The 23,815-nt window shown below is 36.9% G+C and overlaps 1 protein-coding gene across 2 annotated transcripts in view; it reads left to right on the forward strand.

Annotated features, from left to right (window-relative positions):
• Positions 1-23,815, forward strand: part of CSMD3 (CUB and Sushi multiple domains 3) — a 1,180,343-nt gene that overhangs the window by 259,913 nt on the left and 896,615 nt on the right. For both annotated transcript variants that reach the window (XM_004607658.2, XM_055125482.1), the window contains exon 4: positions 12,646-12,840. In XM_004607658.2, the coding sequence (XP_004607715.2) occupies positions 12,646-12,840 (195 nt within the window). The remainder of the gene's footprint in view (positions 1-12,645; positions 12,841-23,815) is intronic.

The following is a 23,815-nucleotide window of genomic DNA, read 5'->3' on the forward strand; positions in this document are numbered from 1 at the left end:
TATTAAAAACATTTTCAATCTTTAAGGCTTTTGAAAACAATTATATGAATTTTTGCAATGAATGACTTATAGAAAAGAAGGCGTAAAATATTCAGTCCTATAATATCTTGTAAAAATATTTCCATATAAAAACAAGTATAAATACATGCTATACGCACTATTCTAGCAATCCAGCTACGTAAATCCTAATATTTTAAATAAAGTTCTCCAAATTATTTTTTTGTACTAGAAAACAAAATAAGACTGAGTATAAGAACAGAAAATAGTTAATGTTCTCCTGTATGAGGTCATGTGACTTGCTCTATAAAAAAAAATGAAACTAGGGAAGGAGAGTTCTGAGCTATTTTCTTGTCTGATATTTCTTGTAAGACTTTGCTGGATTACATTTCATTAATAGTTTGATTATGCATAACTCAGCTATTGTCATTCAGAAACAGTATGAAGATATATGCTATTATAGTTTGCATGCATAAATAAGCATATTATTAATAATCAATGGCAATTAGCACACAATGCACTTCCTCTTACATTTAATTATATGCTTGATTAAGAGTGTTTGGGTACTTAATTAAAATAAGAAGGTCCAATGATATTTAATTCTCACTTAGATTCATATTACAATCCTAATAACTCTAGTCCTCACTCAGCCCATGCGTATCTCTTAATAACTTTATTCAGAAGAATGCATGCTCACTGAATAATGCCTCAAATGCAATTGGGTAGGTCACATAAGGGGAAATTCTGCAGTATGACAGTATAGAATGAGGCAAGAGTCTTGTGCAAGCAATTGTACTGGGAGATAATTGCCATAATTGGTTTCAATCATTTTTTTCATAGATCTGGTGGAATAATTTCTATTGTACTATACCATGAGCTATAACCAGTAACAAATGTAGTTATTATTATTAGTACGTGTCAACATTTAAAAAGGTAACATACATTTAAAATGTTAAGATCTCAGTGAAAGTGAATGAACTGAATAACAATGTAAATGCATTGTTGGGAAACCTTTGCTATTATCAAATGAGATGTGGTTTGAATGGAATTAAATCAGACATACTCAGTAAACCCAAGCCATGTAAGTGCACATATTTTAGCAAAAATGATTTCCTGTGCAAATTGCTATCTTTTTAGTATGAACAATGTTTATTAAATAAATGTATATTCGTGGTGAAATGTAAAAATTCACATCACGGAGGGGGGGTTGCTCAGAGCTGGGAGGCAATTCTATAGCAGATAGGTCACTTGTCTTACATGTGGCTGACCTGAGTTCAATCTGCAGCACTCATTATGATCTCCTACATACCACCTGAAGTGATTTCTGAGCACAGAGCCAGGAGTAAGCCCTGATCCAGGTAAGCCCACCATCCCCAGTTAAAAATAAATATACCTCACAACACAGTTCAAATCATAGTGAGTTTTCATCAGTTTAATTAGTCCAAATAAAATTTCTGAATGCCTTTGCATTAAAAAAGAATCTGAAATCTGAAATATTTCAAGCTTCACAGGTTGCACATAAGTAAAGGCAAAGATAGGATTCAAATCCAAGTTGATTTGATTTCACCAGTGAAGCTTTTCCATGATGTTTCATTTTTCCAATGATAAGGTCAATTGTGGGAATGCAAATCAATTGGAAGAATCCATTTTATTTGCTTTGGTCTTCCAGCACATTTTCAGGGTATCGTTGAGCTCTGCTCTGAAGAATAGAAATCATTATGCTCTTTGTCATCTAGGAAATATGTGAGATGGTTTCTGGGTGTTCACTTTTCCACCACTCCTGCTTCACAAAAATTGTTGTCTCTTGGAGCTGGAGAGAAAATAAAGAAGGTCAGACTCTTGGCTTGCTTGCAGCTTGCAGAGTAAGATGCCCAGTACTCCATGTGGTCCCCCACACACCCCTAGGAGTGATCTCTGAGCTCAGAACCAGGTGTGACCCCAAATAATTATTGTCTCCTACTCTGCTTCAGTATGAGATTCTTTTTTTTAAATTTTGCCAAGGAACACAAATTTGAAAAGAGATTTGAAGTAATCTAGACTTCTTCAAATTTCCTAAGTTTTCAATCCTTTTAAAGTTACTCTACGTTTCCAGCCAAATAGTGAGCCTCTAGTAAGTGTGACTAGAAATTTGCAGTTTTGAAGAAGCATAGATGAAATTGATCTGTGCCTTGATTGTAATCAAATATCAGTTGAGTAATGTTTAAGCATAAATGGCTTTAAGACCAACGTGGATTTAAAAGAAAAGAATAAATTGAGGAAAAATGATCTGAAAATGTTTGAATTAATTATGTTAATGTAATAGAAAATAACAGAAAATAAAATCTATGGTTATGGATGATGGACTTAAACATTTGGACGCAAATATTTTCTGCTCTCACAGGTCATGGTACATTTGAACCTTGTTTATTTTAGTGGGGATAATGAAAATTAATTTGCGTTTCCCTGAAACTTCAGAATTTGACCAGGGTAAAATGAGGGAGGCAAGGTTGTCATCAGTAAAGACAAGGAAAGGAAATTTCTTTATTTCCTTTTTTATTGTCTTAACATCCTCTGATTGAATTATCAGTAATCGGTATTCAACAGTTTGGGGCCAATCCTGTTTAATCAACTACACAAATGCAATATTATGCAGTATAATGGGGGGGAAATCAGGATCTCTGATGACCTGGGGGCAATGTCTGACCTCTCGGACCAGACAAGTCAGAAAATCATATGAAGGGAATGACTGCTAATAAGCCATTTCTCCTGGTACCTTTTTGCAGTATTAATATCTCATTGACCCTGTGTCAGCCGATTTGAAGGCTTTTCAACATTCTAGACTGTTCCTATTTCTTCCTATTTGTGGTATTTTGCCTAAACTATTAATTTTGAATATTGCCCCTGATAACTTCTGACAAAGTCACCTTGTTTGACCTTTATTTATGCAATTTATCCTTTCTTTTTTTTAGTCTCTCCCATGTCCTTACCAAATTTTATATAATATGATTTTTGTATAGATATACAATCAATGCTTATTGAAACTTTTCAGCTTATGCCATGTATTTTATTGAGTTGCCAGAAGGTAACGTTATTTGTGTCATATATTTATTTCTGAGTTACCAGCTCCAAAAGAACAGAAATTGTCACGTTTCCTACATGCTGCTGACTATTAATGCCTCAATAATTTTTTGGTGATACATTAATTATTCAATAATTATTTGGTGATGAATTAATTGCTGAACTACAGTGTATCTCTCACTCACAATGAATGAATGAATGTATAATTTCAAAATTATCCATGATTAGCTGAAACCATCTTTTTAAAGAATTAAGTCACTTTTATCCAAGAGTCTTGATGCAGATATTTGTCCCAGTTCTGTCACGAAGAGAAGGATCTATTCATATTTTCCTGTTATTCTGAATTAAGCTATCAAGTGCTTCCCAGGCCACATGCGGTGGAATTCCATTTTTAGAAACCTTAAAGTGAAGAAGGCTGTAATGTGTCACCAGGCTATGGTTCTACTTCTTTCTCTTTGTTAATGTTGTGGTCACGGCCACAGGATCTATTTAAGTTTAAGTAGTCATACAATGTTTATATTTCATGATATTTAGACCTGTTTTTAGTAATCTTATAGTTAGGATGATGTACAAATATACATATGGTTTCTATCAGTTAATTTTTTAGGTGGTAAAATTTATTTTGCCATGAAGGACACAGCTCTTAGGAATTGAAACTATAGTACTTGCCTCAAAGACAGATAAAATCACATGGCAGTAACTGCTATTTCTTGGACCATGGACGGTTTTCTTATGCTTTCTTTTTTTAAAATTGTATTTGATCATCATTTTCAATATAGGTCAGAAAGCCAATTAAGGGCTTATAAATTCTGCCTGTATCCCAATATCAAAACTGAAAGATGCTCACTAGACAGTACACAATTTTGTATGTTGGGTTTATACTTAGACTTAAAGTGCAACACAACATCCTCCATCCTTTGGCTATATAACAAATCCTCCACATTTACTCAGAATACAAAAAATTAAATTGGGTAAAATGATCAGCTGCATCATGGAAGGAAACTAGAATGCCAATGGCAGACACAAAGTAGAATATACATATGCTTATAAAATGACTGTGCACCTGAAATATGTCATAAAGATATATTAACAGTATAAAAGGTGAAAATGGATCTTTCCCATTCCATTCTACTCCCTGAGATGCATTATGATCTTTGTGAATCCTGTTCTTGGCCCATCCAAATCAATCTAATTATCTATTTTCCTCCTACACAACCTACCTACTAGACTGATTTGCTCTAATTTCTTCTCCCACAGCCCAGGGTTTATTTGAATCCCCTTCATCAATTTAAAATAATAAGACAATGGAATTCATTCTTTTGAATGCCAAGCCTTACCCTTTTTGAAGCTTCATAGTGACTTTCAAAATCGCAGTTGTGTCTTAATGTTTGCCTTGTCTCCAGCATTCCAATGCGTACTGTTAGCAAGAATGATAGCTCTGGAACTATGCTTCTATTTTGGAACAGGCAATGGAATTTAAGTGATCTTCATTAAAAATAGACATGTGCACAGGAAGCTCTCATTACACAAAACCTTAATAAAAAGGATCATAGAAGCTTAATTAAAAAAATTTACTCAGATCAATTAAAAAAAGACATGAATGATAAAACTCATTTATTTAACCCATATAAGGTTACCTGTTGCCAATATGGCCCACTGCTATTATGATAAGTTTAAATAGCTAATGATATGCTTATAAGGGTCAATGAGATGATCCAAGAGTTAAAGCTCTTGCTTTGATTGTGGAAGGCTTAGTTTTCATCTCTAGCATCATGTGGTCCCAGAATACCATCAGGAATGATCCCCAAGAACCAGGCTGAGAGTAATCTCTGAGCACTGCCAAGTGTGGCCCAGAAAACAAAGCTGATAATGGGCCGATAGTTCTCTTCGACTCTGCCTGTTCCACCCTTCTAATTTGAGTGTAAAGATCTGTACTCCTATGAACTGCGTGATGATGATCTTTTATATTTCTCTGTTGGAGAAGATAGTTCAGTGAAAATAATGATCCTTTCTCTCTTGCTCACTTATAAAGTGCTGAGTCCTTGATGAACAGGGATAAATGAAGCCTTTCTTCCTAATATGCTCACGCACTAACAAGGAAGCAAGTGCTTAAAGCTATGCACTTTATTTTGTCATATGATACTCTCCTAAAAGTACCCGGGGGCATATTAGGTGCAATAACTGATTCGGAGTATTCACAAATGTTTCCATGAAACTAAGCTTTCAGGTGCATTCTCAGTCAATACTATTTTTATCCTGAGTGAATGAAATGGTCAGTGTCTGTAATAAAAGACATTTTATACCACTTAAAAAGTGAGAAAATGTATTAGTTAAGTGCTTTGAAGTCTCAGGATGAGAGGTAAAAGGTGGTTTAACTTGATGTTATGCTCTCTTAAATTGTTTTTAATCATCTGGGAAATAAAATCCTGAGATTAATTTTCTGTAAGAAGTACAAACAACTTGATTTTACTTCCCTTAGTAGATATAATTTTACAATGTTTAAAAGCATTGTTAATTGATCTCAGCAGGATCATGCTTCATCTCTTTGACTGAATAATTATGCAATTCTGTAGTCATGGTATCCATTATTCTTTCATTCAATTTTTATTCTAATTTTCAAGGTCAGGTTTTCTTTTTGATACTTTGCTAAATATCTTGCTTCACATTTATTCATGCACTCCCAACAAATTGCTGTTTAGATTCAGGAATATTTTAGTGTGTTTATTAGCATAAATGACTTCTTCTAGGTTGTTTGATAGAATTTTATTGATTTCCCCAAAGAAAGCAATTAAAACTCTGATTTGTAGGTGTGTGTGTGATTGTGTGTGTTTGGGTTGTGTATGTGTGTGTACACACACACAGATATACACTCTTTAAGTATGAAAATTATATTTCAGGTTATTTTAACTTACCTAGAATTGATTATGTTGTAATGTTTGAGAGATATCTTCTTTATAATTACTGTACCAGGCATAGTATTTGAATATGATAGCAATGAATTAATTAAAGAAGGAATGAGTCAGTAATGTCTATAGTGAAATTTTGTGAATTTGCTTCTGTCAATCATCTACTAGTTCTTTAGATCATGAATTGACTTTTATTTTGCTAAATATCTGTGATTTTATTCTTTAGCCATGATTCATTTCTAGTTCAGATATATTAATTGAAAAATTGATAATAATGATAGTAACTCCAATTTGGTCAGGTAATATCACTTATATCTTCACATGTTTAGTGTGTGCTCAGAATATAAAGAATATAAATATAAAATTATCTCCATTGTTTTATGTAATTACATCGGCTTTATAAAATTAATATTTCATATGTGATTATGCAAATATTTTATTTAACTTTTAAGATAGTTTGTGATGATTCTATTTAATATGAGTATTTATACCCACCATTAAATTAATCACTGTATCACTGTATCACTGTCATCCCATTGCTCATCAATTTGCTCGAACGGGCACCAGTAATGTCTTGTTGCATACATATAATACACATTTATTAAAAGTCCAGATGTACAATTAAGATAGATTTGAGATATTTATTCTCAAATTTTTCAGACAACAAACAAGAAGAACTTTGGAAGAACTTGTAGGATCATCCTCCAAAACCTGTTGGTGAAAATTATTCCCTTCTTTATTCTTTTTTTTTTTTCGCTTTTTGGGTCACACCCAGTGATGCTTAGGGGTTACTCCTGGCTTTGCACTCAGGAATTGCTCCTGGCAGTGCTTGGGGGCCCATACGGGATGCCGGGGATCGAACCCGGGTCGGCCGCGTGCAAGGCAAACGCCCTACCAGCTATGCTATCGCTCCGGCCCCTCCCTTCTTTATTCTTGAGTCTATCATATATATGAAAATATCCAATTTTTATCCTACTACATCTATTAACTTGTATGTTTACTATATTTGACATATCTAATAATATTTTTATTTTTATTTTTCTTAACAACTTTGAATATTCTTAGCTTTAATTTTTTGTCTAACTTGCAATTCTATTATGATCAAATTTAGATCTTATTTCATCAGAAAATTCTTTCAGACTTTCTCTTAATCAAGATTTAATTAAGTTTTCTCACTTATATGCTTTCATTATTTGCCATATGTTTTCTTTACCATGTTTGACACATTGTAATTAATATTCTATAATCACTTATTTATCAATTCCAAGTGGGCAAAGTTTTGTTTATTGTATGAAAAATTATATTCTCAGAGTATTGCCCATGATAGGTTCTTAATAAACACTGATGGAGAGAATGTCTTATATTTATTCATAACACTGTGCAATTGTGACTTTAGTCTTTTAGAGCAGAGACATCTTATTATGAGCCATAAATTCATTTATTAGTAGAGTGGTCTTAGAAGAATACTTCACCTAAGCCTGTTCCTTTTTTCCTGTATAGTTCATTATATGACATAAATTGTTGAATGTTTTGTGGGCTGTAAGTGGGAAACTTAACATACAAACATCTAAGGCAAAGTATGGCTCCAATCTGATATCAACAATAAAGACTAACTCTTTTCAAATTATAAACTCTTAGCAAGGGGGTGGTGCTGTGTTCACAGGTACACAGATCATCATAGAACAGTAACAGAAACCTTCTAAAATGTCTGATGACTTGTGTCACTTCCCAAGAAATTGATTATTGTTTCCTTTAAACTTGCAAATGACAATGGCCATTCAACTCTAAATTTTATTACACAGCTCAATTGTTGTTTATCTTAGATATTTTCCAAATGAGTTTTTGTCATATCAGTAATTTACTGACAATTTTTGCATGTCTGAGAAAAGGTCAAAATTGAAACCCACATTTTTTAATATGTCTACTTTGTAAAGACTTTTTTTGTGGAAGTGTACTTTACATACAAACCCTCATACTACATGTGTCACTGTTTGAGCGGGCACCAGTAACATCTCTCATTGAGAGACTTATTGTTACTGTTTTTGGCATATCCAATATGCATGGGTATCTTGCCAGGCTCTACCGTACGAGCTCCATACTCTTGGTAGCTTGCCGGGTTCTCCGAGAGGGGCAGAGGAATCAAACACGGGTTGGCCGCGTGAAAGGCGAAAGCCCAACTGCTGTGCTATCGCTCCAGCCCACAACATGTGTATGTATATATATTTACATATATATAAAATCTATAAATATCTCACGAGATAAGCTTAAAGTAGAAATTTTGGTAAGGATGCAGGATATAAAGAATATTTTTAAATTTTGTCTGAAATATTTTGAATAAAGTACTCAAAATCATGGTGAAATAACTTTAAAAATAATGTTCACATTTTTCTATCATTTAAATATATACAGTATGCAGCAAAATATTAAATTCCATCATGTCCTGTATTTCTTAAAATTAACTGAATCTTTTGAACAATATATTATTGCCATGTTCTGTTGAAACATTTCCAGTGTCTCTTTGATAGTTCTGCATTTAGATTAGTTTATAAACACATCAACATTATAATCCACCATAGCTGAATTGCGGATACATACCCCTAACTGAAAATCTTTATTGTATTTCATAAATCTGTAGTTTTATTAAGAATGATTGCAAAGGCCAGATGGATTGTGCATTGGGTTTGAACACTTTGTGTTCAACTGGCTCAGGTTTGATCTGTGGCACACTTATGGTTCCCTGAAACATCACTGGAATTAATCCCTATGGACACAGCTAGGTGTAACTAAAACACTAACCCCCAAGTGATTTTGTAATGAACATTGATATGTATTTAAAAAGATGTGGGATTGATTAGCTTATACTGTTTTTCTGAATCAAGTATGTCATATATTCATGTCCTACGAAATTCAAACTCACAGTGATAGCAGGTAGAAATATTGTCTAAAATTTATTCTATTTCTCTTATTTAAGAAACCACATATGAGCTACAGAATTAATATAATAATAAGGTTTGAAAATACCATGCTATTTATATTTTAATCCAAGACTAAAAGTTCATTTTCAATAGCATTTTAATGGTGTGCTATATAAATCTTTGTGTTAACACTTCATTCTTCTTGACAATACATCTTAAAAAATGGGGCGAAGAAATGAACAGAAACTTTACCAAGGAAGAAATACGAATGGCCAAAAGGCACATGAAAAAGTGCTCTGCATCACTAATCATCAGAGAGATGCAGATCAAAACAACCATGAGATACCACCTCACACCACAGAGACTAGCACACATCCAAAAGAACAAAAGCAACCGCTGTTGGAGAGGATGTGGGGAGAAAGGGACCCTTCTTCACTGCTGGTGGGAATGCCGACTGGTTCAGCCCTTCTGGAAAACAATTTGGACGATTCTCAAAAAATTAGATATTGAATTCCCATTTGACCCAGCAATACCACTGCTGGGAATATATCCCAGAGAGGCAAAAAAGTACAATCGAAACAACATCTGCACATGTATGTTCATCGCAGCACTGTTTACAATAGCCAGAATCTGGAAAAAACCCGAATGCCCCAGAACGGATGACTGGTTGAGGAAACTTTGGAACATCTATACAATGGAATACTATGCAGCTGTTAGAAAAAAGGAGGTCAAGAATTTTGTAGTTAAGTGGATGGGCATGAAAAGTTTCATGCTGAGTGAAATGAGTCAGAAAGAGAGAGACAGACATAGAAAGATTGCACTCATCTATGGTATATAGAATAACAGAGTGGGAGACTATCACCCAAGAACTGTAGAAATAAGTACCAGGAGGTTGACTCCATGGCTTCGAGGCTGGCCTCACGTTCCGGGGAAAGGTCAACTCAGAGAAGCGATCACCAACTACATTGTAGTCGAAGGCCATGTGGGGGAAGGGAGTTGCGGGCTGAATGAGGGCTAGAGACTGAGCACAGCGGCCACTCAACACCTTTATTGCAAACCACAACAGCTAATTAGAGAGAGAGAACAGAAGGGAATGCCTTGCCACAGTGGCAGGGTGGGGTGGGGGGGAGATGGGATTGGGGAGGGTGGGAGGGACGCTGGGTTTACGGGTGGTGGAGAATGGGCACTGGTGAAGGGATGGGTTCCCGAACTTTGTATGAGGGAAGTATAAGCACAAAAGTGTATAAATCTGTAACTGTACCCTCACGGTGATTCTCTAATTAAAAATAAATAAAATTAAAAAAAAAACATGAAAAACTTTAATTCTATAACTAAATACTAAATGCCCCAATATTACTTAAAAATTTTTAACCATATCATTTTAATCTTAACTAATAAAACTCAGCTTTAAAACTCAAAAAAAAAAATGGACAAAGATTATTTAAAGAGAAGTCCCAAATTAATGGGTTGGAGAAGGACAAAATATAGAATCTGTGAGCAATGTCTGTGAAGTGGGATATATTAAACTTAAACATAAAACATCTTAATAACTGGTTTTAGGAGTTACTCTATCTAAAGTGAATAGTGGGTAGTTTTTCTTAGTTATGAAGGTGAAAATATAAGAAAAATTGAATGCACGATTTTGCTGAAAGGGTTAACTAGACATGCTTTGGAATATTATATATTTAATTATTTTCTATCTAATGGTGTAGGAATAATTTAATGACATAGAGTGGGTAATCTATTACGATTCTTAGTGTTATTATTCACTTGCCAATTCACTTCAGGTTTTCCATTTTTACTTTACATTTGTTTGTAATGGGAAATATCTATTAATTCAAATCCAAATTATAACTGAAAATAAAACTTAAAACTTTCTTCTCTTTCCTTTTCTTCCTCTATTTAACTGGTTTTAGTAAAATGACTTCAAAATCTTTTCCTTCTAGATGTATAACTTTTGATAATTGAAGTCCTGACCTTAATTATTTTTTAGGGCATGAGAAGAAAAGGAATGTGTTGAGTCTAAGGCAACAAGTGAAATTTCATTATAACTCTTTCTTTTGCTGTTATTATCTATTATTGTCATATAGGGACTGATTTCCTACTCATTTTATTAAAATATGCTGAAATCACACATTGTGATTTTATTTTAATAACTAAATACACTTTTATAAAAATAACTCAAAACTTTCAGAAGCATTTTAAGTGGATCAAAATTTTCAAAGAGCAAATGTACTTCTAAATTTCACTGAAAGAAACATTGCTCAATATTTTCTAAGTAAATATTAAACTGGAATAATGTGGTTATAAAGAATCAAGATTTCTTTGATTGGGGCTATAGCAGTAAAACAGCAGATAGGGCATTTGCCTTGCATGTGGCCTATCTAGGTTCAATCCCCAGCATCCCATAGGATTCCCCAAGCACAGCCTGAAGTAATTCCTGAGGGCAGAGTCAGGAGTAACTCATGAGCATTGCTGGGTGTGACCTAAAAAGCCTGCCCCCACAAAAAAGATTGCTTTGATTACTTAATTGTTGATATTTAAATATTTTATAATTATTTATGAAAATTTTTAAGTAGAGAATATATTAGAAACTATTATTTATATATACCACTGATATTTGATCAATCCTTTATCCTTCTAAGTTTAAAAGTATTGAATATTTGCTTTAAATTGAAAACATTTTATTTTGAATTTTCCTTGCAAGTTCCCTAAAAATTCAACTGTGTTTTTCATTTATTAAAATGACCAAATGAAAATTTACAACTGATGTTTTCTTTTCATTGTAATTTAATTTTTACAAAAAATTAATACTTTCTAAAGACTCCCAACAGTATGATAACCTTGTAAATGATGTACACATTTCTTTTTTATAAATAACTATTATTTTACATTGCATTATTTATGTATTTTGAAGCATGTTGTAATTTCAGTTATACTTAATATCGTCATTAATATTCTAATGTAGCAGTTGTGCCCATATTATTTTACCAGTCCCTCTTAATATTTTTTTGTAATTATAGTAAAATTGTCAGAACTATAAAAATACTTTCGCAGTAGTATTAACTATCAATTTTATTTTTTTTAATCTTTTTTCTGTTTTGTTTTTGCTTTTTGGGTCACACCCGGCTATGCACAGGGGTTACTCCTGGCTCTTCACTCAGAAATTACTACTGGCAGTGCTCAGGGGACAATATGGGATGCTGGGATTTGAACCTGGGTCGGCCGTGCCTGCTGTCCTATTGCTCCAGCCCCTAACTGTCAATTTAATTTATTATTATTATTTTTTAATAAGAATCTTCACAGATAAGTTATATCAATCTTCATCTTAATTATTTGAAAATTGTGTGATAATTTTTTTAAAAAAAGTTTCTACAACAATTTTGTTTCTTTTGAGGCTACACCCAGTATTTTTCAGGGCTTACCCCTTACCCTGTGCTCAGGGATCACTCCTGATGGTGTTGGGGCCATATGTAATGTTAGGGATTAAACCCAGTTCAGCTATCCTCCCCTCAAAAGCTGCATAGATTAATAGACATAGATTAATAAAAGCTATTTGGCATATAAGCAATCAATCTGATACATATTTGATACTACTGAATTCATGTTCTCAACTTCTCTAATGTATTAACATTGAAGGCATTTCCTTCCTTTGGTGACACTTTTAAAAGTAAAAGGGACATTGGTCCTTATATGTAACTTTATAAGTCTAAGAAATTAAATATTATTTTACTATTACTGTAAACTTTCTCTCTGTCCCTCTTGTCTAGAGTTGCAGAGTAGCTCTTGTGGAAATCCAGGAGTCCCACCCAAAGGTGTATTATATGGTACAAGATTTGACGTTGGGGACAAGATTCGCTACAGCTGCGTAACGGGATATATCCTCGATGGCCACCCACAGCTCACCTGTATAGCGAATTCAGTTAATACAGCCTCCTGGGATTTTCCTGTTCCCATCTGTAGAGGTAAAATTTTAATATTTATTTTTGTGGTGTTTGACAGTTTGAGACAGTAAACCCGTTTTCAAAGCATGTCAACGAGTGCAAAACCTTTCACACACATTTGCTTGTTCTCTTTCTAAAATATGAAGCTTGGAATTGCATGTATAAATGCATGTTTATAGAACATGCCCCATAGGTGTATGTATATATTAAATAGACAACATATCTTCTAAAAAAGTGCTTGCTAAGGGATTATTTGTGAAACAAGAGTTAAATATATCTCTGTATGTATAGATTCTGTATATATGTCTTTCATTTTTTTATTAGAAAATTATGGGATTTATCTTGTTTTGAAACCAAATTGAACTACCAAGGTCATTATTTAGATTTGTCATTTTGAGTGCTAACTAGGTGTGTAACTTTTTTTTAAAGACACTGATAAAAGATTTCACATGGAAATCTCTGAAATCAAGAATTCTGTATAATTCATTACTGACGTCTGAAGACTGAAGTAAATAACATTGTGTGCCCTTTATGTTATAAAGGCTTATAATATAAAACCTGAAAAACGAACATGTTGAGTGTTAGCTGAATTGATGGATAACTCTTTATCCTTGAGAAGTTATATATTGACATAGTTTTCACCCTGGGATTTCTTTAAAGAACTCGTGTTTCCCTCTAAAAGTTTGGCTGCAAGTGCATTCAATGAGCAACTCCTTAAAATCAGACACAGCTAGCTTCGATCTGTAGCTTTGACATTGTACTGTGAGCAACCTCAGGCAACTCTCAGTTCTTTGAGCCGTGTCTTTCTCCTTTAACCAATGAGTGATAGAAAAATACCATACACTGTATTGCTGATGCTTTGTAAAATATCAGTCATATATTGCTATTGTATTCTCGCTGACATTTTGTACCTCTATTTGCTCTTTTGCTACTGCTCTGTTGCTGTAGAACCTCCTTCTCCACCAGGACTCTCCAAACCCCTTCTTCCTCTCTTCCTTCTCTATTATTATTTCTATGACTTCTATTAGCTTCAGTATAGCTGCACATTTGTTGTTGTGCCAGGGAATTTAAAAGGATACTTACTTTCAACTTCTGCCATACCAGAGAATACTTAAAAGTATGAGGAAAATGTTCAGGGTTATTCAACTAGTGAGTGCATTAACAACCTTGAAGGGTCTAAGAATTTTATTTGGCTTTCAAGTTTACAAATTCTTGTTACATTCTTTGGACAGTGATAGATGACATAACACTCAGGTCAGATACCAACCAGCAGGGTGCTACAAAAATTTAGGCATATACAGCACCAGTGTTTATTACATTCCTCCAAGCTCAGATTCTCATGCAAATATAATAATTGTTAATGTGGAAGGTAAATCATAAGCTTAAGGAAATGCAATATTCTTAGAATTAGACTTCCTTCTGAAGGGTAACTCTATCTTTATGTCACAAGCTGGTAAGCACACTTCCTCATTACACGGGTAGAAGAACTGTTTCTTTCTATTTTTTGAAAAATTTGTTAATTAATCACCATGATATACAGTTACAGACTTACAAACTTTCATGGTTATGTTTCAGTCATACAATGATCAAGTACCCATCCTCCACCAGTGCCCATTCTCCACCACCAAAGTTCCCAGTATCCTTCCCGATACCCGAACACCCCACCTCCCCCTCTCCCCTCTTTACCTTTCTCCCCCAGTGGCAGGCACATTCCATTTTATTCTCTATCTCCTTTTGGGTGTTATGGTTTGTAATACAGGTAACAAGTGGCCATCATGTAGAATGACTGCACTCATTTGTGGAATATAACATAACAGAATGAAAGACTATCACCCAGGGATAATTGATATAAGGGCCAGGAGGATGACGCCATGCCTTGGAAGCCGGCCTCGCATGCTGGGGGAAAAGGCAGCTGGGTTAGAGAAGGGACCACTACATGAACGATGCTTAGAGGGCTCTCTCTGGATGGGAAATGCGTGCTGAAAGTAGTCTATTGCACTCTTTATTTCCTTTTAGACTACTTCATGTATACACATCTTTGGGGGGGAAAATCTGCTAAGGATTAGAAGGGCAGTTGGAATTTCTCTCCACACGGTTACAAAGACTGTTGAATTAGAGTCCACTGACACAATTTTGTCCCATTAGAAAATGGATATTATGAGTATGGCAGACTTGAATGTATTCTCTGGGTTTGCAGGGCCAGAGTGCACTATCACTGTGCCACTGTACCAGAGTCAATTTTCTTTTCCTTTCTTCCATTTTTGTTTGTTTTGGTTTGCTTTTGGTTTGGGGCCACACCAAGCCGTGCTCAGGGCTTACTCCTGGCTCTGCACTCAGGTGTTACTCCAAACAGAAATTGAAGAAGCATATGGGTGCCAGAGGTTGAACCCCAGTCCACTGATTGAAGCCTGGTTCATTGCCTGCTCTACTATCTCTATCAGCCCCTGCAAGTTCACCTCTCTTTGAAACTAATTTAAAGTAAGAGAGGAGATAAATTTGTGACTGCAAGTTAGTCAAAAGACAATCATATATATATACATATATATACAGATATTTTATTGAATCACTGTGAGATACAGTTATAAAGCTTTCATGTTTGAGTTTCATTCACACAATGATCAAACACCCATCTCTCCACCGGTGTACATTCTCCACCACCGTTGTCCCCAGTATACCCTCCCTTTCCAACTCTTCTCCTGCCTCAATGGCAGATAATTTCGCCCAAACTCTTTCTCTACTTTAGGGCATTATGGTTTGCAATACAGATACTGAGAGGTTATCACTGTTGGCCCTTTATCTACTTTCAGCACACATCTCCCATCCCTAATGATCCCTCTAACCTTCATTGACCTAGTGAGCCCTTCTCTATCCCAGCTGCCTGCTCCCCCAGCCCATGAGACAGGCTTCCAGCTATGGGGCAACATTCCTCGTCCTTGTGTCTACTGTCCTTGGGTGTCAGTCGACAGTCATTTTTTCTTAAAGCATAAAATCTGCTAGATAAAAAAGTTGTAAGATATTTAAAACCAATAAACGTAAATATGTGGGGGGAGTTGCTCTGTTCTCAGGTTTCTCTTACCTCCCACCAAGCCAGCAGTGCGGTGTGAGAGAGCCACAAGCTGTGGTACTGCTTGGATCTTGAGGTGTCTGAGGTTATCTGTAGCACCTAGAAATGACTAGAGGCTTTCCAGGCCATAAGCTGTGGTGCATAATGTTTGGGAGACCTTAGGTCTGCACATAGGCATGCTCAGGGTCCATGCAGTATGAGAAATTGATCTAGAGTAAGCTCTAAGCAAGGTACGTGCTTAATTACCCTTTCTGTCGCTCTGGTCCCCAAGGAAGCAGTTTAAGAGATCTCGGAGGACCATTCTTAATAACCCCTCAACTTTAATTTCTGTTGTGGGTCTCTTTTATCTTAATTCAAATACGAACCACTGGAGTCAGAAATATTTGAGTCTTACTACCAATATTGCTTCTATAACCAGTGAGCCGAGTTGCCTTAATTTTGAAACTTTTTTTTTAGTTGTCAGGTTGATGAAATTTAAACCAAATCACAGTTCTTTTGCAGTATCAGCGGTTATAAAGTGTCAGGTAGATGCTGATAATACTGATACTGATCAGCATTAATGTCAATATTAATGATAATATTAGTTATAGTTTCCTAAGCTTTCCTTAGTACCTTTTACTTTGTTGGCAAAGAAAATAATCAATAATAATTGGATGAATCCTTATCCTCCAGTCTAACCCCAAAATTAGCACTTGTATTTTGTTTTGCTCTTCTTTTGTTTCTGCGTTTTTCTTTTGCATTTTCCTCATACACTGGTCTTTGAGGTTTATACTTTGATTTCTACACTAATCTTTAGGGTTCTTTATCTCTCCGCTCAAATGGTGCCTTCTGGTTTTGAAAATGTCGCTTCCTCAACACTCACCTTTACCTTTCTTCACAAAACATCCGAGAAAGAGAGAGAGAGAGAGAGAGAGAGAGAGAGAGAGAGAGAGAGAGAGAGAGAGAGAGAGAGTGGTTTGTGTGTGTAAGAGAGAGAGAGACAGTGTTATAAAAAATCACATTTAGTATGCTAAAGATTAGAAGCTGTTAAAGAACAAACCTTGAGTCTATAGATCTAGTCACTTGTCACTTGTAGTCCCGTTGATCTTCGATTTGCTCGAGCGGGCGCCAGTAACATCTCCATTTGTCCCTGTCTTGAGCTAGTGTAGCCCAATGAGACCTGCTCGCTCCAGGAACAGAAAGAGCCTCAAATCGTTCATTCAGAGATTTGACGAAGAAATCTGACCATCTAGTTGGGGGTAGCCATAAGGTCTTCTGATGTCCTGTGGAATCCAGTCTGTAACAGCTCTAGCCCAACAGTCATCTCTGAATCACATTACATGACCGGCCCATCTGATTTTTGATGTCTTGGCAAACGAGACAGCATCCCTGATTTTTGACCATCGACGGAGGTCAGAACTCCGGATTCCTTCTCTCACTTGAGTGAGACATGATATTCCCAGCATAGATCTTTCGATTCCTCTTTGGGATACCCTAATGGCATTCTCATCCTGCTTGCATAGGGCCCAGGTCTCTGAGGCATATGTTAGTGCAGGAAGAATGGTGAAATAGAAAAGATGTGCCCAAGTCAGAGGTTCTTCGTTCTCTTAACAACCTCTTTGACACTCTTGAAGGCATTCCACACTGCTCTCTTCCTCCTGGGCAGTTCTGGCACCAAGTCATTCCTCATGTTGATTTCTCGACCCAGGTACACATAGATGCTGCATTCAGAGATGTTCATTCCATTGAGAGCAAATGGAGCTTCAGGGACCAATTTGTTTTTCATGAACATCGTCTTGTTGAGATTCAGCTGCAATCCGACCTTTCCACACTTGCGGTAGAAGTCGGCCAGCATTTGTGCTGCTTGGCTAGTGTTTGGCGTTATGAGAACGATGTCATCAGCGAAGTGGAGGTGGTGTAATTGCCGACCGTCTATCTTCACTCCCATTCCTTCCCATTCCAGTTGTTGCATGATATTCTCAAGGGCGGCACTGAAGAGTTTTGGTGAAATGGTATCACCTTGCAGCACCCTTCTCTTTACATCAATGATAACTTCCTTGTAGAATGGTGAGATCCTGTTGGTGAATCCACAATGCAGCTCTCGGAGGATTTTGATATACTGAGTTTGAACGCCCTGTTTGGCCAGGGGTTCGATGACCACCTCAGTCTCAACAGAATCGAAGGCCTTCTTTAAGTTGATGAATGTTTGACAGAGCAGCATCTTGAACTCTCTCGAAACTTCAATGAGTTTGGTCACTGTGTGGATATGGAACACAGAAGAATTGTTCCTTGGAACATATGACAACAGAGGTGTTGGTGGTGTTGGTGTCCTTGTCAACATGAACTTGGCCATGAGCATCGATTCATTTGAAGGACTAACAACCCAAATTGGATGATTATGCTTGAATAGATGTGTCTCACTGCCTGCAGTTTCTATCTTCATCATCTATGCACCAACTTCCAACTACGATGAAGAAGAAATTGAGAGGTTCTACATGGAACTGGAGAAGTTCTATAAAGAAGACCACACCTTCTACAAGATTATTGTTGGTGATTTTAATGCCAAGATAGGTCCGAGAAGGTCGCCCGAAGAACTCCACATTGGGAATCATGGCCTAGAATGGAACGATCAGGGTGAGAGACTGTCTGAGTTGATCATGTTAACCAAGACCATCCATGGTAACTCACAGTTCCAGAAGGCCAAATCTAAATGCTGGACATGGGAGTCTCTGGTGGACAGTTTTACAATGAAATTGACCACATCATATTCAATCAAAGGTTTTGCCTGACCGATGTCACTGTTGTCCCAAAATTCCAAATGGAATCGGGCCACCATCTCCTTTGTGCGAAATTCTTCTCCACAGAGCGGGGAGAAAAGTATGCAAAATTTAAGTCTAAGAAGACAACTCCCAGAATGACCACCAACTGGGAGCTCTTTGACACCATTGAAGCAGCGTGGGAAGATGCCGTCCTTGACAACATCGACGAGGAATACGATTGACTGGTTCAGCACCTCCATGATTGTGCGAAGAATGCCGAGAGTGAGAAAGCCACAAACAGACACCTGTCTTCGGAAACTCTCAAGCTCATTCATCAATGTGGTTTGGCGCAAGCCTCAGGCAACCACAAGCTAATGTCCGAGCTCACAAAGCTGTGCAGAGATGCGATAAAGGAAGACCTCAAAGAGAGAAGAGCAGCAGTGCTGGCCAGTGCAGCAGAAGCTAGGAAAAGTATTCGCAATGCTCGCCTGTCCTTCGCCAGCTACAAGACCAAGATGACTGCCCTTCCACATTCCAATGGATCTATCACATCCTCGAGAAAGGCAATGGAGAAAGTTATTCACAACTTCTACTCGGATCTCTTTGACATCCATGTCCACCTGCCCACATACCAAGTTCCGCAGGATGGATGTGTTGTTCCCAATGTTCTCCCTTATGAAATCCAACACGCCATTTCGCTGGTAAAGACGCGAACAGCACCTGGTCCGGACAAGGTCAGACCCGAACACCTGAAGAATCTGCCGCCAGTACTCATCAATACACTGTCCCGACTCTTCACACGCTACCTGTCTGAATGCAAGTTTCCGTCCCAGTGGAAAACCAGTAGGGCCGTTCTGCTGTACAAGAAGGGAGACATCCACGACATCGGCAACTATCACCCAATCTGCCTGTTGTCTGTTGTCTACAAGTTGTTCACTCATGTCATCCTGAATAGAATAGGCAGAACACTAGATGAAGGACAACCATGCGAGCAAGCCGGGTTCCAAAGAGGATTTAGCACGATAGATCTAGTGGTTGCAGTAAATTTCTCTCTCGCAAGCATCAGGTCCCGAGCTGAACCCCTGCACCATAAGGCATCTCTTCCCCTCAACAGCACCAGGTATTTGTAGGTGCTCCGGCGCCTGAGCAGGACTGCATCCTGGGGTCAGAGCACTGGACATACAGGCGGGGCATCACTGGAAGTGTCCCCCACCCCTGCTGAATCCTGAATACTCCTGGGAAACCCTGCCCCAGATAAAACTTATTTTCCAGAAGCCAGTTTTTGTGAGGTTATCATTAATGCAATCTGTAGCCCTGTCTTCCCAGTGTTCATCGATTTGCTCGAGCAGGCACCAGTAACGACTCCATTGTGAGACTTTTTACTGTTTTTGGCATATTGAGTACACCATGAGTAGCTTGCCAGGCTCTACCTTGCAGGCCGAATACGCTCAGTAGCTTGCCGGGATCCCTGAGAGGGACAGGGAAATCAAACCCGGGTCAACCATGTGCAAGGCAAACACCCTACCTGCTGTACTATTGCTCCAGTCCATTAAAGGTATTAATGCAATCAAATAATTAAAATCATGAGTGAACGTAGCTTTAATATCAGTATCTAGAGAGTATGTTAGGCAACTTAGTAAGTGTCCACATTTCTTGCAGGGGAGTGGAAAGAAGTTCAGATGGGGACAGTGCTTTAAGGAAAAATTTCACAGACAACTTGCTAAAGTATAAACAGAGAATATTTTCAATGAAGCAATAATTTTCCTTTCCAGCTTCAAAAAGTAGTTCTCATGTGTTACTAATATTCACTTGCTAAAGGTAGAATCTATAAAGTCATACTTCATAGAGCAAATGATTTAATTTTCTCAGGAGCAATTTATTTCCCGCTAAACCATTTTTTATTACATCTTAAAGAGCAGAGAAGTAATATACTTGAGTTTTGTGCAATTGTCCCAAGCTAGAAAGAAAAAGAGAGGCTGAGTATTCCATGGCATGTCTCCCCACCTCTTTGTGATATGGCAATTACTGATTCTTTTATTTATAACTTTGTAATGGGCTGATAACCTGATAAGGGTCCCCTTTTTTGCCTTACCAGGAGTTTGCCTAGTCTCTCTCCCCCTGATGAAACCCTTTAACTTAGAGAGTTCTTTACTACTTCTTAACTATGAGAGTTAAACTAAGGAAAACAATGCCACATCATCCTGGTTATATGGTATAGGGCCTTTGGTTCTTTTTCACAGATAGAACAAATGCTATCAACACCATCTTCTAACCAGTAGTGTCTTTATAGTGTAACCTAATTCCTGCGTTTTAAGTCTGGATTGGAAATACCTGCACACATGCTTTTTCTTTCCTTTCTTGTTTGAACCACATTTTCAAGGCTTTTCTACCCAAGGAGCTTTGATGTGGCTCAGAGTTGTTCTCTGCTGTGTCCTCCCAACACTCCTTGCTAATTAAGAGCAGTTGGCAGACAAGGTGAAATAGCTATGCTAATCTTAGATTTAACATTCTAGAATTCATGACGGTGTTTTGTATTCTGAATGGCATTTTGGTGTACATGGCCCAGGGAAAAATAATAAAAGTCTATATAAAAGATACCCATACATTATTGTCTTACAAAGGCACTGAAACCCAGCATCCAAATAATCTTATAATGTGCTTGAAGAAGTAACAAATTTAAGGAGTAAATCACAGAATGCTTTAGGTTGTATTCAAATGAATTTTAGATTCACTGTATCACTGTCATCCCATTGATCGTCGGTTTGCTCGAGCGGGCACCAGTAATGTCTCCATCCGTCCTAGCCCTGAGATTTTAGTAGCCTCTCTTTACTCATTCTTTCCAGCGGTTCTGAATTGGAGGCTCTTTCAGTGTCAGGGGAATGAAACCCATCATTGTTACTGTATTTGGCATATCGAATACACCATGAAGAGCTTGCCAGGCTCTGCAGGTGCGGGAAGGCAATAGGTAAAAAATAAAAATGTAAACAAACTGGGCTGGGGGGGCAGTGCAGGGAAATAGTGAGGCATTTGCCTTGTACAACACTGTTCGGGATTCATCTGCACAACACACAGCCCCCCCAAAGCACCAGGACACAGTACTACTTACTCCTGCCCGCTCCAAAGCCTCTCCCCAGATATATTTCCCAGGATTTTATTTCTTTTCTTTTTTGGTTTTTATTTCTTTGGGGTCCCATCTGGAGGCGCTCAGGGCTTCCTCCTGGTGGTGCTCCAGGGATCCCACAGGATGCCGGGCATCTGTCCTGGGTTGCCTTGTCGGAGGCCAGCACATTCCCTGCCAGATTATCACCCCAGCCCGACACCAACACACATTCAACCTATGCCCCAAGCGGACTCCATCTCAGGAGCACTTTGTGGGGAGCGGTTAAAGAAAACTGGGGGTAAGCCCACAGGTTCCCAGCTCTCGTCCCCACCCTGTCATCCCCACCTCAGGGAGAGACACTTCCTGACTGTGTAGACCATGGACACGGCTCTGCCCTTGTGGAATGGGATTCCTTCTCTTTGCAACAACTACAGTGACTGTACTCTATGTTTCCATAGAACAGCATTTGGGTTTGTACACTGAGTCTAAAAGGTACTCTTTGTTTTTCACATTTAGTTACGTCTAAATTATATATATATATATATATTTTTTTTTTCCATCTGCTGTATGGATAAAACCAGCTCAAGTTTTTTCTATTTGGATTTATCTCATATTTTTCTTTTTATATTAAGCATTAAAATATATACATTTTCCCCAACACACTTCCTGCATTCCTTTTTCTTACCATCATCAGCTGGTTTTATCCCTGGCATTCCATATGATCCCCTGAGCACCTCCAGGTGTAACCCTGAGCATCCTGGGTCGGCCCGAAAATTAAATAAATTAAAGAAATGGAATCTTCAGCAATTAGTAATTGCTTGAGTTATATGGGGCTGCGGTTATGGCATATAGGGTCAGGGGGAGAAGGATATTTTACAAAATTGAGGTAAGGAAGAATCTTTGTAAATATGCACGTGTTCAGTGGACACTAGGATATGAAGTCTTAGGATTGTAGATTCCTGAGAAAACATACAGTGATTAGTAATCATAAGATAAGAGTATGTGGATGTTAGTTGTCTTAGAAAATATCAGCTAGATATGCTGATGGGTTATATTGATGAATTTTAGAATATTTAAAGAAAAATTTAATAAGGTATTTAGGTTTTATGATGATCTGTGTTTGAGTATACATTATGGTATACATATAATCAAATCACTTGATGGTGCAGAAAAAGCTAGAAATATGATGGTAAAAATTGTAATTTGACCTGACATGTGTGATTCTTTTGTGGAAACGCTTTGATGTTATTGATTAATATGTCATATAACTCATTGGTGGAATGTGATCTAAACCAAATATTTTACAGTGCAGTTAAGCAAAGTTCTGATGAGGGTACTGTTTCCTAAGATAAAGAAAAGAAAACTGCATTTATATAAGATTGCAATTCGGAGAAAAATGGACCTCCTAATTTTAGTTATAGGAGTAACTGCCTTTCACTGCAATATTAGTGGGATAAATGTAGATTGTTATGTTAAAAAATTTTATTACCTAGCTAGAAACCTTGATCAAAAATTCAGGGTCAAGATTTAATACCAGAACATGAATTGGAAATGAACAATTACAGTCAATAGTTGGGAAAAAAAGCTATTTAATATGTTCTAAAAATCTTGATGCTAAATTTTTTATTAAAACATTTTTATAAGGGAAATATAGAATTTTTCTCCTTATTTCACTTTTAAAGAAGACACTGGTTTAGGGTATAACCTTAAGCTATAGAGTTGTGTTGGTAATAAACTACACCAAAGATGAAATGACCTAAATTCACTGTTGAATATCCCAATGTCACAAATTATGAAGGCGTAAAGGGGTATTGAGTTTGAGTGTTAAGCCCATAATGGTTTAGCAGATTTATATTTAAAAAGTTATTTTAAATATAATATCAGAAAATACTTCACCATAGACCATTGTCCATCACCCTTAAGATGAACTGAGCAACATTATTTGAGTCTAGTATCTTTCTTTCATTAGCCTTCATGTATATAAAAGAATTTGGTCTCTTTGTGAACTGCTTTATTTAATGCTAATAAGAAAAACATCTCCTGCATGCCTTTTGCTCAACAAGCAAATTAAGCAAGAATCATTTGGTGATGGGG

This window comes from Sorex araneus, chromosome 2, assembly GCF_027595985.1.
Source record: "Sorex araneus isolate mSorAra2 chromosome 2, mSorAra2.pri, whole genome shotgun sequence".
NCBI lineage: Eukaryota > Metazoa > Chordata > Mammalia > Eulipotyphla > Soricidae > Sorex > Sorex araneus.